At 41.1% G+C, this 15290-nt stretch overlaps 2 protein-coding genes across 2 annotated transcripts in view; one reads left to right on the forward strand and one right to left on the reverse strand.

Moving 5' to 3' along the window:
• The window catches only part of snd1 (staphylococcal nuclease and tudor domain containing 1), a 123156-nt gene that overhangs the window by 38106 nt on the left and 69760 nt on the right, over positions 1-15290 (forward strand). The window lies entirely within an intron of this gene.
• Positions 9242-14749, reverse strand: lrrc4.1 (leucine rich repeat containing 4.1). The gene has a single exon (XM_087787300.1). The coding sequence runs from the start codon at positions 12786-12788 to the stop codon at positions 9954-9956; it is 2835 nt and encodes a 944-aa protein (XP_087643426.1). The 5' UTR covers positions 12789-14749; the 3' UTR covers positions 9242-9953.

The raw sequence follows: 15290 nt of genomic DNA on the forward strand, positions 1-15290 counted from the left end.
TTTATATTTAAATAAAGTGTTTAAATTAATTAGATATTTTATGTACAACTAACATGCAAATATATATGCAATTAAAGCTGATTTTGGCTTTAAATTTTATTAATTCAACCAAAAGAGAGTGAAACAGTGACGAGATGTCACTTGAATTCACTTTCCCCTCATATAGTTCAAAAAGTAATGAAAGTGTATTTAGATATATCCAGAGATTCGTGTATCACTAGAGACCTTAAAGCTGAGACCGAGTGAGATAATGAGGCCAAAGACCAGGTGCTTGAGACGTCTCCTTGATACCTGATCTTCCAATTAGGCTAATAAGAGCCAATACACATCGTCATCACAAGTAGACACAACACTCCGATAACGCACTCCTCCGCAAAAACAACATTTTAAGATTTGTTGCTTACTTTTAAAAAATGGGGGCTCCAAGACACGTGTGATATATTAGCTGTACCACCTGTAAATTATACAACCCTCTCTCTCCAGAGACTGCTTTACTTTACTTGCCATGCAAACACTGATAAGAGCCAAACTCACTAAATATAATGTGTGAAAAGAGCTTGGATGGTTTTCTGTGGTGCGTTACCCTGCAATTGCAACAACAAGCTATAGAGAAAGCAGGTTAAGATGCGTCGCTCTGAAATGTATTCAGGAATTATCATTTAATTATCTATCTCTGTATGCTGGCTCTGAATTGTCTGTGATTACGACGTGTTTTTTAACAACTCAAGATGGTATGAATACGATTTGATTTGTGGTTCTAGCTGTGATGACACTCATTGTTTTCTTATGTTTTTCTAGTCTCTCTATTTACTTCCTCCATATAATGTATGAAAAGATGCGTATTTTAATTCCCCAGCTTGTCCAAAAGTCCGCATTTTTTAAACGCGTCTGATATTTGTTTTTTTCTTCATCCTTGCATGTTTGTTTTTCTGTCTCGGTTTCCCTCTTATCCTCCTGTTTTTTGCTTCTCTTCTCGCCGTGTGCGGTGTTAATCTCTGACACACACGACTCAAACTCAAGACACGGAACAGATTTTAGAGTGGAGGAAGAAAAAAAGGCGAGTAAACAGAACTCCACTGTCATCTCTATGTTTTTGAGGTCTCCTTTTTGAATATATTTTCACCTCTCATCCAATTTGACACCCGTTCACCGTCTCTCCTGCTGACTTTCTCTGTGCTTTTGGGGAGCTTCAAAAGTACATTCTAAAAAGGAGGCAGGCGAGTCGAAGTCTTTTTCACGCGCAATACATTTATCTTGGCTGCGTCAGCCTGAGACGAGACTTAATTGTAGTGTTGATAAAGAAGGAATAAGACAACAGTGTGACTGCTTTAATTGCCTCTGATAAGTTCATAGGACTTAAATATATAAAAGACAAAACACTGTGTTGGTGTGGTCAGGTTTAAAAGCGTACCAGTATTAAATTGTCTTATTTTGTACAGTTATGAAGGACGTATTTGTACATTAATTTGACAGGTGATAACATTATGACCACTAACACCAAGAAAATTAGTCTTTGGTTTTGTTCCTTCTGTTTTAATTATAAGGGGTAAGAATGACGAATGACCAAGTCCCAACTGTGGTTATTGGTGTCAATGTTTCCAGGCACCTCAGAAGTCATGCTAATATCTACCTTAACAAAGCATTTCTCTCCTCTTAGTAACCTGCTGAGTGTTTAATCAAGCATTAGTAAACGCCTGCAGAGGTTGTTTTTGTATTTTTTTTTTTTCATGGATATTCACAAAAGATTTCACAGTTGTATAACGACGACTGTTTTTATCTCCTTCAACCACATCCATGTTGGTTAGATGAACAAATTCATCACACAACAACTCTCATAGAATGGAGCAGTGTCTTATTTTCTTTTCAGTGCTGCAGCACCGTGTTGGCTTTCTCCACAGCAGCCATGCTGGAACATTGATTTCCAATCACGCTTGAATCATTTTGGCAAAAGGCCCGTGACACCAGTCGTGCTTCCCCTTGACAATCACGTTCCAGCTTCCCTTCATCTCTCTCGGAGTGCTCCTACTCAAATAGGTGTTTGGGTTTACACTTTTTTTTTTCTTCTTTTGCCCACATAAGCAGTGTCTCAAACAAGTAGTACACAGTTTGAAAAATGCAGGTTGTGGTTTCCCCCCCCAAACAGACTGTGGCGACAGCAAGTGCCCTGTGGGTTCTCTTACACTCACCGCATACTGAAGTCGAGCAAACCACAAGTAGCATCGGTGACCCAGTACCATGAATACTTTTATTTTAAAGTCTCAGAGGAGGTTTGTGCTTCTCTAACCATACACTGGTGAAATGAATAACATATTATTTTACCATAGTTGAACAGTCGGTGTGAAGAATATAAGAAAAAAACGACACAACACTGAAATGTTTCAGATTTTTATTTTGTATTATGTCTTTCAAAAGTTTCCAGGCAACAGCGTCTCCATCCACGTTACCATAGCAACTTATTCAGCTTGGGATTCAATATACTAAGGCACTTTATTCTTACGGGAGCTTCAACTTTCTGCATCTCTGTGTGTTGCCCACAAAGGAATTCCAGAGTAGAGACAACTTTCTATTCTGAATTTGTATAGTTTTTTTTAACATAAGCTACTGCTATATTTTGTCTCTTTAATATACATATATATCCCACAGGCAATGGAAAAAACCATCATAGCTGATCAAGTTGAAGGTTTTAGTTTAGAATTTTACTTGGTGTCTCGTCATTCCAAATTAAAACATTTGTCTTTTCTTAAATGTTCGGTATCCATTTAAAAAAAAAAAATGAAACTTGATATAATATTATTGGATCCCAGTAGAGAACAAAGGTTTACATTGCTGGATAACTAGAAAGTTTATTTCCTCAAACACTACTTAAATCGGCACTTATTTTCTGTATGACTCATATTTCCACACTCACTGCCCTGAAGTTCAGTCTGTTTTTCTGTTCTTTTCACCCTGTTGCCTTCACTTTATTTAAGGAGAAAAATACGTTAAATTAAAAATCTGCATTTGACGCAAAGAACGAGTGAAGTACCACAATAATTGCAAAAGTGAGTCAGCTTGAACTCTTGTATTTAATCATGATGATTTTAATTGATATGTGTAATCAGTGTTTTCTGATGGAAATGGGCAGAAATGTAAAGATGTGAGGGGAAAAAATGGAACGGCTTAACTGAAGCATTTCCAATTAATACAGAAAACTGTAGTGTTGGTTTAAATTCTTCTGCAAGTCATTTAAAATGTATCTGCGCAAAGCATTATCTATGCATTTTGAATTCAGCAGGTAGGACTTTTATTTTATGAGAAGCGTTTTTCATTCAAGGTATTTCGAGTAACAAAGCGAAGCTAGTCAACAATGTGGCCTACATCTATTCTGTTCTAGAAAATGAACCTACTTTCTTTCTCACACCATATGTGAGCAGAATTTCTGATGATCCCCTCTGAGGAAAAGTCTCCAGGCCCCCATTGTTTTATTGATGCCGAGTTTGATCCTATTCTGTTGCTAACTGGGACCCAACTGTGCAGAGTAATGACATGTGCGATTGACAGATGCACATTCATTCCCCACTTTTATCGACCGACAAGATAAATTGGAGCTCAGAGAAATATTGACACTGCCCATTGTGGGACCCAATTCACGACAATATTCCGGTATCGCGCTTATTTCTTGCCCTGAAAAGGCCAGTTAGTCAATATGGCGCTCGGATCGCAGCTTCGTTCACTCCGTTGGTTCCCTTGACAACACACTTGCTTTACAACAAAGGCAGATTCGAACGCAACACACTGACTCACACTGTAGATGCTTATTTTGATGAAATGAAGAGATGAGAGTCTCTGTTTTTTTTATCTACTCACTCTTTGCCCAAGGCAGGTAAACAGGATATGGCCTCACCACCAGCATCATTGGTTATTTACTGAAATGAAAATTGCATTGTACACTCTTGCCATGAGAGCACAACTAAAGATCAATTCCTTTTATATCCCCACATTTTTCTGTCCTCAGCCCAGCACGAGTTTGTGATGTCTCGGCTCAGTTCTCGGTCCACTCTGCTTCTTTACCTTTTTCTCCCCACTGGACATGTCTATCTAACCTGTGTCAGGGTTCGACAGTTGCTGCCACTTTCCTTTTTAAGTGTTCTCGCTGTAACTGGGTGATCTGAAAGAAAGTACAAACCATGCAAAAGCCTGAAGGCACGTCCAGTAGGGATCGATCTGGCGGCTCCGCGTAGAGATAAACTTAATGGCGCTAGTGGCTGACGGAACAAAAGGTGTTTAAATGTCGTTAAACCTGGTCTTGAAGATGAAGTGGCTCTTGGCCACCTTTTACACATGACCACTTGAAAAATCCTTCTGATCCCCTTTGTGGGTCCACCTGTGGCGCAAACGTTCAGTTGATATTCAGTGTGGTGATTTATGGTGGTTTTCCCATGTGGTCACGATTCATAGCATGCTTGAAGGGATGGTTCACCAAAAATGTAAATTTCACTCATTTTCCAACTGAAATGTGTGAATGTGGGTAAAAGAATTGACTGTGACTGGATCAATCTGTAATCCATGTCTTTAACCAAAGCTCATCTCAAGGTTTTTAATTTTGCATATTCAATAATCATTTATAATTGCAGTTACAAAGTTGACCTTTTAATTTAATTACAGACGTATTGTTGGACACTTGTTAACGTAATAGAACTTAAATATTATTAATATAACACAGCGGTGCACATAAACATAGTTATTGCCTTCTTGGAACAATGTAACGCATGTACTGCTGTGAGCAAACAGTGTTTGGCTCGGCTGCCTACAAAGTGGGAGGGTGAATGATTGCCAAGGCTGCAAACCCTTATCCTTCTCTCTTGGCCTTTCATCTCTTTGCCTCATTTTTAAAAATTATTTTTTATCAGACCATAAACCCTCCGCATCCTCTTTTATCCTCTGGCACACCATGACCTTAGTTTTTTATTTGTCCTCTTCCTTTTCATTAGCTGGGGTAAATAAAAGGGTCTGATTATTATCAGTTTGTTCTCGTACACCAACTTGAGCATCATCTTTGAGTTACAGAGGAAGACATGTCAATCAAATTTCTGACTGCAGTTTTCACTTTGACTTATTAGATATACTCTACAGTAGTATGTCTTGAGTTTACACTTTATACTAATAGGCGTGCATGTTCAAATTAATGAAGTTAATAATAGAAATCATAAATTCCCAACGCTTTTATTCACTAAAATGATTTTTAACTCCAGGTGTTGAATTCTAGTTGGTTGTGTCAAATATATATATTTTATTCTACAGGTTAAAACATTCAGTCCTTTGCTTCCTTTTTAGGATCAATTTTTGAAAGTTTTTTCTTTTTCCATTTTATATCCTAAGATTCCAACAGTTTGACCTCAGGACAAACCCTGAAAGGAACCCAATGTTCCAACACTCATTTGCTGTTGGCAGTGTTTCTGTTCCCCCTTCTAAGCTTTGTGTCTACATTTTTATGTCTTTTACTGCTGAACACTTCAAACATTTTGTGTACCAGATGAGTATGGTAAAGGCCTTTTTGTGAGTGAATACGGAGTGGTTGATCTGGATTGTGGATTTGTGCAGTGAAGAATATTGTTGTATGGTTGATTTAATCCATTTAAATTGGAATAAGCACCGTTTTTCTACCGAAGTGCATTTGTGTTCATTCACACCTGTTTATGCACTTTGCATTTTGCTTTTATGAAACTTGCTTTACCTTCTATCGTGTGTGCTAGAAATCTAATTTCCCAAAGGAGCTCTCCAGAGGGATTAATAAAGAAATTTAAAAAATAAATCTAATCTACGGTTAACAAAAAGAATCATGCATTTTTACCTACATTATTCGACAATAACATTTGTATACGCGTTTGCAGTATGGATGAATAACGTTCATATAATATCCTCTAGTTCCTTTTTAAAACATATATTTGTTTTACGCAAAGAATTATCTTGGCCAAGTTAATAAATGTGCGCTCTCTATGATTCTGACATTTTTTTATGATCCTGCCCCTGATGCAGCTTTATCAATGTCACCTGGGTTGCTATGGAAACACCAAGTTCAATAATAAGCTTCGGCATTGACAACCGCGGCTCCACAAAGGCTACATAAAGACTTTATCTTTTGCTGGTACTGTTTGTGACTTTATCAGATATATCTGATTCTCCCTGAAACCCATTAATATCAAACCCTAACTGTTTATATATATATATATATATATATATATATATATATATATATATATATATACATATATCAATTATTTTAGTGGGTGTGAGCAGCTGAATAAATAAAATTAGTTCTAGTTCTTGTTTGTTCTTACATTTTAAAATGCAAGTACAATATGTGATTGTTCATTGATTCTTTTAAGCTGAAAATGTTTTCGTCACTTAGATTTCTGTCTTTGCTCTGTAAGCTTGTGCACGACTGTCTTTATTGCCTGGTGAAAACACAAACTGCAACATTCCCTCCTCACATATCTCGTAGTCCCTCATTTCTCTGCCCTCGGTGGAAGAGATTTACAGCACACACTCTTTTGCTCAACTACTGGACAGGATCATAAAAGTGAGGCTTCATCGTCTCTGCCTGCTAAAAATATATAGGTTTTTTTTTTCTTGCTCCTGTAAACACGGCAATAAGTCTTTCCCAACGGGTGCCACACAAATTGAGTGGCGGAACGAGTGATTTAAATGGCTTGTGCTCTCTATTCATCAAGTTTTTTAGTTTTTTTTATTCCCTGACCATTTTATTCAAAGACTGTCCTTTTCTAAAAGATGCCTCGTTCTCTTATTGACATGATAACAATAGGGTGAGTCCCAGCTTCCTTCATTTGACATTATAACTAAGCAAATCTTTGGCCCTGACTCATGTTGACTCACCAGGCAGCAGCTCGCAGGCCTGCTCAGAATAGCCTTTGCTGCTCGAGCGCACTAGCGATTGGACGCACAATTACGAGCATGTGACCCCTGATTGTATGTTGTTTGGAACGTACCACACACTTCAGACACAGTTTTTTTTTATTTATTTATTTTTTGTTTTTTCTGTTGTTGGTCTTTAACCATCTTAAGGAGGGGAACATATCATGACCCCTGTGGCTGTGTTGCTGAAGTGTCAGAAAGTCATTGTTTTCTAGTCTTGTCACCAGGTGGATATTCTTATCCTTTTATCCCTACCTTTTTAAAATGATTACTTAAACGTACTTTGAAATTTATTTCCAAAATATGGCATCTTGAATTGTATTCCACCTGCCTATTGTGATCCGTACTATAACAGTTAATAATAAGACAGAATTAATAGGAATGGGTTTGGGCTGTTTAATGACATGGATTTCTCACCTCAATAATTCTATCTACATCTGTTCAAGTGACTTAAATCTGCATTGATCATCCCTTTTCTGTTCAATTATGCTCATTTCTCTGGCATTTGTCATACTCTCCACTCGCTAATCATACAATGGTCATGGCAGCCAAGCAATATATCCCCCTTTCCATCTGTAGCTGGCACTCTTGCATCACATTTGCTTCCTTCTCTCTATGCGTCTGCTCCCTCTCTCCCTCCCTCCTCCTCCTCCTCCTCCTGTTTTGCCTTTCCTAGTAAGGACTAATCACCTCTTCTCTGGTTCGACTTTGGATTTTATTAAATGAACTGCACCTTGTTTTGTGTCCTGTTCACTTAATTTGATCAATCATTTGGTTATCTTTGTAAGCATATCCAAAGCTCTTATTTCCTTAACGCCACACTCTTATAAACCGTTTAAAACACCCTCTCACCTACTTGAGAGTACCGTCTTTCACTCTATGATTTAACCTGCAACCTGCCTTGTTCCCGCTTCCATTCCTTAAGAGAATAAAAGAAGAACAGTGTACCCGTCAGCGGCTAGGTTACCGGCTGATTGATGACCCTCTAACCATGTTGACTGATTAGTATGACCAGGCTTTTATAGCACGGGGCACGGTTGTTTTGTGACCCCATAAAACAACACTTTGGAATTGAACATGCTGTCACACACAACCTCCGTCCTGATATGAAGCAAAAGCAGAATAAAATAAAAAAGGCTTGTAAGAATCGGGTTCATGACATGATTCGCATCTTGCTCTGTATAAATGCTCAACAAGCAACCGCGGTACAACTTCCTCACGAGAACGTCTCTGCACACGCCTGTCATCAAATCAGTCGAGCGTGATCAGCCTCCTCAGCCATGAGTCAGCAAGTCGCTGAATCGTTAGTACAATACTGAATAGGCATTTAAATGGAAAGCTCAGATTGCTATAACCTCACCTCATGTCAACACAATTTTGTCATTTTAACTGGCTTCACATCTGCTTAGAAAAAAAATTTAAATTTCATGCAGCGTCAGCGACCGTCACTCGTGAGGGAGGCAAGAACGGCCAACCCAAAGGGCCTTGGTTGACGCCATTATGTCCGATTGTTGTCAATGTGATCGGTTGTGACTGCCCCCGGTGCAGTGCAGTGATTTATTTGTCGCTCAATTCAGCTGTAGCAATTGAAGGAAATTGAGCTGTATCTGGAGCACGACACCACTTCACCGTTTTCTTGCTTATTCTCCTTACCACCAACTCATTTAAATTTGAATACTTTTTAATGGTAACAGCTTTTACATGTTAATTATGCTTTGCTTTCGACAAAAGCCTGTTTTTTAATAAAAGCTCTCTCACCGACTGAAACCGAATATGTCCAGCAATGAAAATGAATCAACATTATAGCAAATGTGCCCCTTATTATAGTTGAATTGTTTGAAAACTAACTTAAACTTAAAGCACCATATTTTGCTACCACTCACTCACTATTGCACAGATTGTTTTTGTAACACATTCATTGTTGTTAATCTGTGCATACACCCTTACTCATGTTTTATTTTCTTTGTGGTCCAATTATATCAGTTTAAGTGATATATGATCCTACAGGAATGCAGCCCTGTATTTGGATTACATTAATCTATATTTATCACAAGTTTGTACTGTGATAGTGTATGTATCAAAAATCATAGTTAATGACCTTTCTATAAAATTTACTTTAAATTCCAGTTTCTTTCTAACAGCATTGTGAATTAAACTTAATCTATAACCTTTAACACATATTTTTCACTGACAAAGCAGTATCACGGCCACATATCTGCATGAAAACTCTTCCGAAACAGGACATGCTTATCACAATCCATCAAAGACAGTAATGGTGATTGCCAAGCAACATGAAGCTTATAAAATGAGTCCATGTTAAAATCACCGATTACTTCCACATAATTTATTCCGCCTGAACCATTCAGCGCACACAGGGTTAAAGCATAGCTGCAGCGTCTTACCGCAGTGTCTAAAGCACTTGGCTGATCGTTACAGTGAAGAAGAGGAAGGGGGGAAATCATGTCTCTCTAGCAACCCTTTTTTTTTCTTCCAAAAATCATTTTTATTGCATTTATAACATTTGGCACAGTACAAATCTTGGTGCTTTTACAAGATAAACCTCTAAAGATCGACACTGACCTTTTTCTCTGTTTTGTTAAAGAAAGTCTTTGTATAAATATTTCGCTATCACTGCATTCGCTTTAGCATAGTGTAAAAATCACACAGAATGCCCTCTTTGAAAACAAGACTATTCTCATATGTCAAAGTCAAGACAGCATCTTAAACAACTCATTGTCTTTAAATAGAAGTTACAAGTTAGAAAATAGTTTCAATTTCTTTTAATATATGTCTCTCTATCACCAGCCCATGGTTGTTTTTTTTTTCGAATGTCCATATATATATATTTATATATATATATATTAATAAGCATGTACAACAAGAAAATCTGCAGTCTCTACTGTTGCACTCTGTACAAAAAAGTAGTCACTGAACCTTTTTCATTGTGCATTCTATTGCATGATTTTAAAAGGAAAGGACAGAAGGGGTCATGAACTTCCACTTTTTTTTTTCTAGAAAAAAAATCTGGTCTTTCAGACCCCTTAAATCTGAGTCTCTTGAACCTTCTCCTTGGTGTGAGTTTTTATAACAAAGGGCTCAGCCATTGCTGTGATGGTGCTGGGTAAGGTTCGTGGCAAAGAGTTCCCAACATTGTTGTCTGTCCACTTGGCTCCGTGGCCTGTTGGTTTATAGGTGTTGTATTTGGGTTTGAGAGTGCTGAAGTCCATCTTATGCGGGCTGTTGTAGTCCATTTTGTGAGGACTGTAGTCATGTTTGGGCCTGTGGGGACTGAAGTCTGTCTTGAAGGCGCTGTAATCCCCTTTGTGAGGGCTGAAATTGGTCTTGAAGGCGCTGAAGTCAGCCACAGGCTTTTGGGTTTTGTAGGTAACATCAATTTTCTGTCTTTGAGCATTGTAATCTTGTTTGGGTTTAGGCTGAGTACTGTAGTCGGGCTTAAAAGGGCTGTATTCGGCTTTAGGTCTTGGGTGGGTGCCAAAGTCATGTTTATATGGGCTATATTCTGCTTTATGTAACGGCTGTGTGTTGTAGTCTGATTTTAATGGGCTGTAGTCATGTTTCGGTTTTGGTTGTGTGCTGAAGTCTCTCTTGAAGGGGCTGAATTCATTTTTTTGCCTTGGATTAGTACTAAAGTCTGGTTTGAATGGGCTAAAGTCAGATCTTACTTTTGGGTGAGTCCCGAAGTCTGGTTTAAACGGGCTGTATTCTCCTTTAGGTTTGTGAGTGTTGTAGGTCTGTATGAAAGGGCTATATTCTGGTTTTGCTCTATGAAGGCCAAAATCAGGCGTGGATTTGTGAGCGCTGTAGGAGGGGACAGATTTGTGAGTAGCATAGTCCATATTTGGCTTATATGTAGTATACTCCGCCTTGGGCTTGTGAAGAGTGAAATCTGGCTGTCTGTATTCAGTCTTGGGTTTGTGGAAGCCATAATCAGTCTTGTGGCTAATAAAATCAAGTTTGTGAATGCTGTTGTGGTCCCGGATTTCAGGCAGTGTGAGGGACGACTCTTGAACTGCTGACGCCGGGGGTGGAAGATCCTCCTCATCGACCTGAATGATCTCCACGGTGCGTGCAGCTGCTACTGTGCTCCTCTGCTGGTGCCTCTTCCTCAACTTGTAGAAGGCAATAAGCATGATGGCAGCAAGGAGCGTCACAGCAACAAAGCAGCCAATTATGATTTTAGTCGTTTTCATTACTTCGTCTAGACTTGGACCAGACTTCCCTGCCTTGCCATTTGCACCTTTGACACCTGGCTTTGCCGATGGCTTGGTTGCTCCTTGTGGACTGTCAGTGCTTTGCAGCAGTACGGTTGGCGTGGAGATGAAAACGGGTTGAAACACAGAAGGGGATGCAGTTGTTGTCGTCGTTGCCAGGCCTTTTCCTCCTCCTCCAGCCACTCCAGCAACCGTGGTGGTAGCGGTTGCCATTTTGGATTTAGGCATCTCCGTTGTTGGCCCTAGTACTTCCACAGTCACTGTCGTAAAGTAGCTCAAGTTGGACGTGTTGAGCTCGGCTGCACTCACATTGAGGTAGGCCGAAGCGTTGGAGTTCCCAGCTGCATTGGACACCATACAGGTGTAAGTGCCTGTATCACCCACCAGGACATTTGAGAAGTTCAAAGAACCATCATTTAGGACTGATATTCTGAGATGGCGGGTGGCATGTGTTACTATAGTTCCATTGGGTAGTAACCAGCGCACCGATGACATCAGAGCTGTACGGCAACGAAGCTCAGCAACCCGACCCGCTGAGATATTCAAGTCTCTAGGTGCATCCGCTATAAATGGTGCAGAACATTGGGTGGCAGCACCTTCACCTCGCTCCACCTCCACCAGCTGCCTGCCCCTCATGTTAGCAGGTGCGTTACATCGTCCACAACAGGTAGAGTTTGTAGGGATATACTCTCTTAACCAACGCGCTAACCACACTGCCTCACAACCACAATTCCAGGGGTTATGGTGTAGATGGAGTTCAACCAGGTACCTGAGCGGGGAGAACAGATTGTGTGGCACAGAACTCAAGTTGTTATGGGCCAGGTTGAGCTCCACCAGTGATGATAGGTCATCAAAAGCATTTCGCTCTATGACCGTGATCTGTGAGTTCATAATCCACAGCGTCTTCAAGGAGCGCAGGCCTTTAAAGGAGCTCGGCTTTATGACGGGGAAATGATTCTCGGACATCGCCAGCTCTTCCAGACCCTTGAGAGGACTCAAGTTTGGCAATTCACCTCTTATGTTGCACGTGCCCAGGTTGAGGTACTTGAGGTTTTGTAGGCCCTCGAAAGCCCCTTCTGAGATGTACTCAAGTTTTCTTAATTCTCCAAGGTCCAGTCGCATGAGAGAGGGCACCCGGTTAAAGGCATAGGAGGGAATACTTTCAATAGGGTTGTTCCTCAGCCACAGTTCTCTTAGTTTGGATAGATACTCAAAAGCCCCACTGGGTATCACTGTCAATCTGTTGTCAAAAAGCTCCAAAGTGTTGAGACTTGTCAGTCCATTAAACGCGCCCACCTCAATCTGTCGTATGGCATTTCGCCCGAGCTGGAGCACCTCAAGGTGGTGCAGGTGGCGGAATGAGTCAGCCTGCACCGCCTCAATGGAGTTTTCCATTAGATTGAGGTGTCGCGTATTGGCAGGAATTCCTGGGGGCACACGAGTGAGGCCTCGTCTGGTGCACACCACCTTCCCCTGTTGATTACTGCAGGAACATTGCGGTGGACAGCCCTGGGGTCCTTGAGACATCGCCGGCCCTGCCAAGGCTAGGGAGGTGCTGCTCCACACAGGCGCCATCAGAAAGACTACACAGAGTAGGGCGGCTTTCCTGGCACGATGCACAGCTACCCGCCCCAGGAGACTCATGATGTGGCACGTTCATAATTCAGCATCATCTGGGGGGGAGGTTCGGGTGTTTTGGGGGTTCTTGAGGGGGGTAGGAGGGGGTGATTGTGTGTCAATAATGTTCAGATAATAATCTTAAAAAAAAGAGAAAAAAAAAAAGGGTTAAGGTGGTTTTCTCACTGTTGGGATGAACCCCTCAAATGTCTTTCTTTATCTATGCACCTTACTCTGAGACATTCTGATTCAAAAGGGCAGTCAATATGTGATTGCTTTGGATCATGCATGTAAGGAGCATACTGACAAAATGATTGTTATAAGGTAAATAGGTTGGTTACAGATGCAAGGGGGGGGATTGAAACACTAGACACCTACCTCAAGTTATTTTTACAGATCCTTGCAATGAGAAATATTACTTCTCCTTATAGCAATTGGAAAGAGCTGTGGTATGTTTACAAGTAGTACGTATATCCCAGGAGAAGGACGAGAAGCTTTTTTTTTTTTAAATATCTGTTAGTACATGTATGAACGCCCAAGAGCTTAGCCAAGATGATCACTTTTGTAAATCCACACATCCGTATAGAATCTTTTCGAAGGCCTTCGTGTGTCTGTGTCTTTTCCTTGTTGGTACGATGAGTGGAAAAAAGAAAAAAAAGAAAAAGAAGATCGTATAGAAATCCAGTCAGGCTCCAAAAGCAACAGCGTTCATGTGCTCTCTTCTTACTAGTGGCTCCTCTGTATCTTGTCCTTGAAATCTCAGGATTGATCCTCCTGCTAATCTTCCTACTCCGTTCCTCATAGCAGAGTTGTCCAGAAAAAGGCACGCATTTTCTGTTCGGAAAGCAGTCGCAGGAGAACAAAAACTAAAAACAAAAAACAGAAGTTAGACGGTCCGATGGTTGGTTGTAGGTTGAATTAAAATCCAAGTCCTTTGCAATTTTTTACGTCCCTTGGCAGTTGTGTAATGCTTGGGTGAGACGGACACAGTTCTCTTTGTATTCCTCAGTTCACTTTTGAGTCGATCATTCAGCCGGTCGGTCAGTCGAAAAGCCCTTTTCTCTCTCCTCGGCACCTCTTTTCAACGAGGCATCGTGTCCACTCGATTGTTCTCGGGGTTTTTTCCCCCCCCTTTCTCTTGAGTGATAAAACGTAGGGGTTTAAAAAAACGGAATGACAAAAACTGCCTTCATTAGCAGCTGCTTCTTCTTGTTAACAAACCCCACGCTCCAGCCATGGTCGCAGCGGCAGCAGTCGCGCACACTCACAGCGTCTCTGCAGAGCGTACAGCAGCAGTAGAAAAGTGCACACAGCAGCAGCTGCAGCCTGCTTCCCGTGCACTTCCCAATAATCCGTCAATTTCTTCCTTGGAGGAGTTGAATGGGGGATGGAAGGGGGTTCTCCGAGAAGTGGGGGTGCTTGGCTGAGCGAGAGGAAGGGGTGGTGCGCTTTCTCCTTCTTCTTCCTGGCTTGTTTCTTTTAATTCCTTTTTTTTTTTTTTTTACCCCCAGTTCTTTTCTTCTTCTTTTTTCTTGTTGGTTATCGGCACCTCTTCACAAACAAAGCGTTCTACTGAGGATAAGACGAAAACGAGGGAAAGGCAAGCCAGCGGTGAGCGCACTGCTTACAGGCGTGACGTTAACGGTAGCGTCGATGTGGAAAGATCCGTTGTAGCAGCAAAAGAGAGAGGGTGCACCAGCTTAGTCTCTCTCATCACATCTCTCTCTTTTTCCCTCTCTCTCTCTCTCTCTCAATGTCGCTCTCTCGCTCTGTCCATCTCACACGCTCGCTCTCTCTCTCCTCCTGCTTTCTATTGGTCTCTCTCTCTTGTGCCTCCCTTTCTGCCCCTGCCTCCCTGCTGCTGTCTCTGCAGTGTCCTGAGGTAGTTGGGAGAGCTCAAAGCACTCAAACCTTTTTAGAAATCTACCTCTTCAAACACCATTTTACTCTTGCCGTCTTGTGCGCTCTTTTTAAATACTCTTGTTTTGGTGGGGTGGGGGGGGGGTTCTGTGCGGCTCTGGGGAAATTAAAGACAGACCCATGCACGAACGGACGGTGGCATTCCCACGGCAACCAGATTTTTTTTTTTTTTTTTTTTACCGGTCTCTTGCTTGTGATAAGCGAGCCATTGCGATGAATCTTTCGCCAGCAATGCTGTGGCCAAAGACGTGGGCAGATGGGTCTCTTCTTGTCTGCGACTTCCGTTTTCTTCCATCAGTTTCACTTCATCCTGTCCTTGCTGCTCTCGCCCTTCTCATTTTGTCCTTTACTGATGGAGAAACATGAATGGAGTGCTGACGCATCCTGCTCCGAGCACTGCTTTGCTTAAATGCAGCGTGTTAACTCCCCCCCCCGTCACTCATATCAGTCAAAGCCTTTTATTTTGTTGGTTTTATTAGCCTGTACCTTTTCACACCAGCATTCTATACTTCTGTTTTTGTTTTTATTTGCTCATTAACCCACAAGTTTGTGGTACATTAAAAATCCCGAGAACAGTTTGAGCTGCGAAGAAAAGTCGTCGTAATCGAC

This window comes from Callionymus lyra, chromosome 3 (genome assembly GCF_982586985.1).
Source record: "Callionymus lyra chromosome 3, fCalLyr1.hap1.1, whole genome shotgun sequence".
NCBI lineage: Eukaryota > Metazoa > Chordata > Actinopteri > Syngnathiformes > Callionymidae > Callionymus > Callionymus lyra.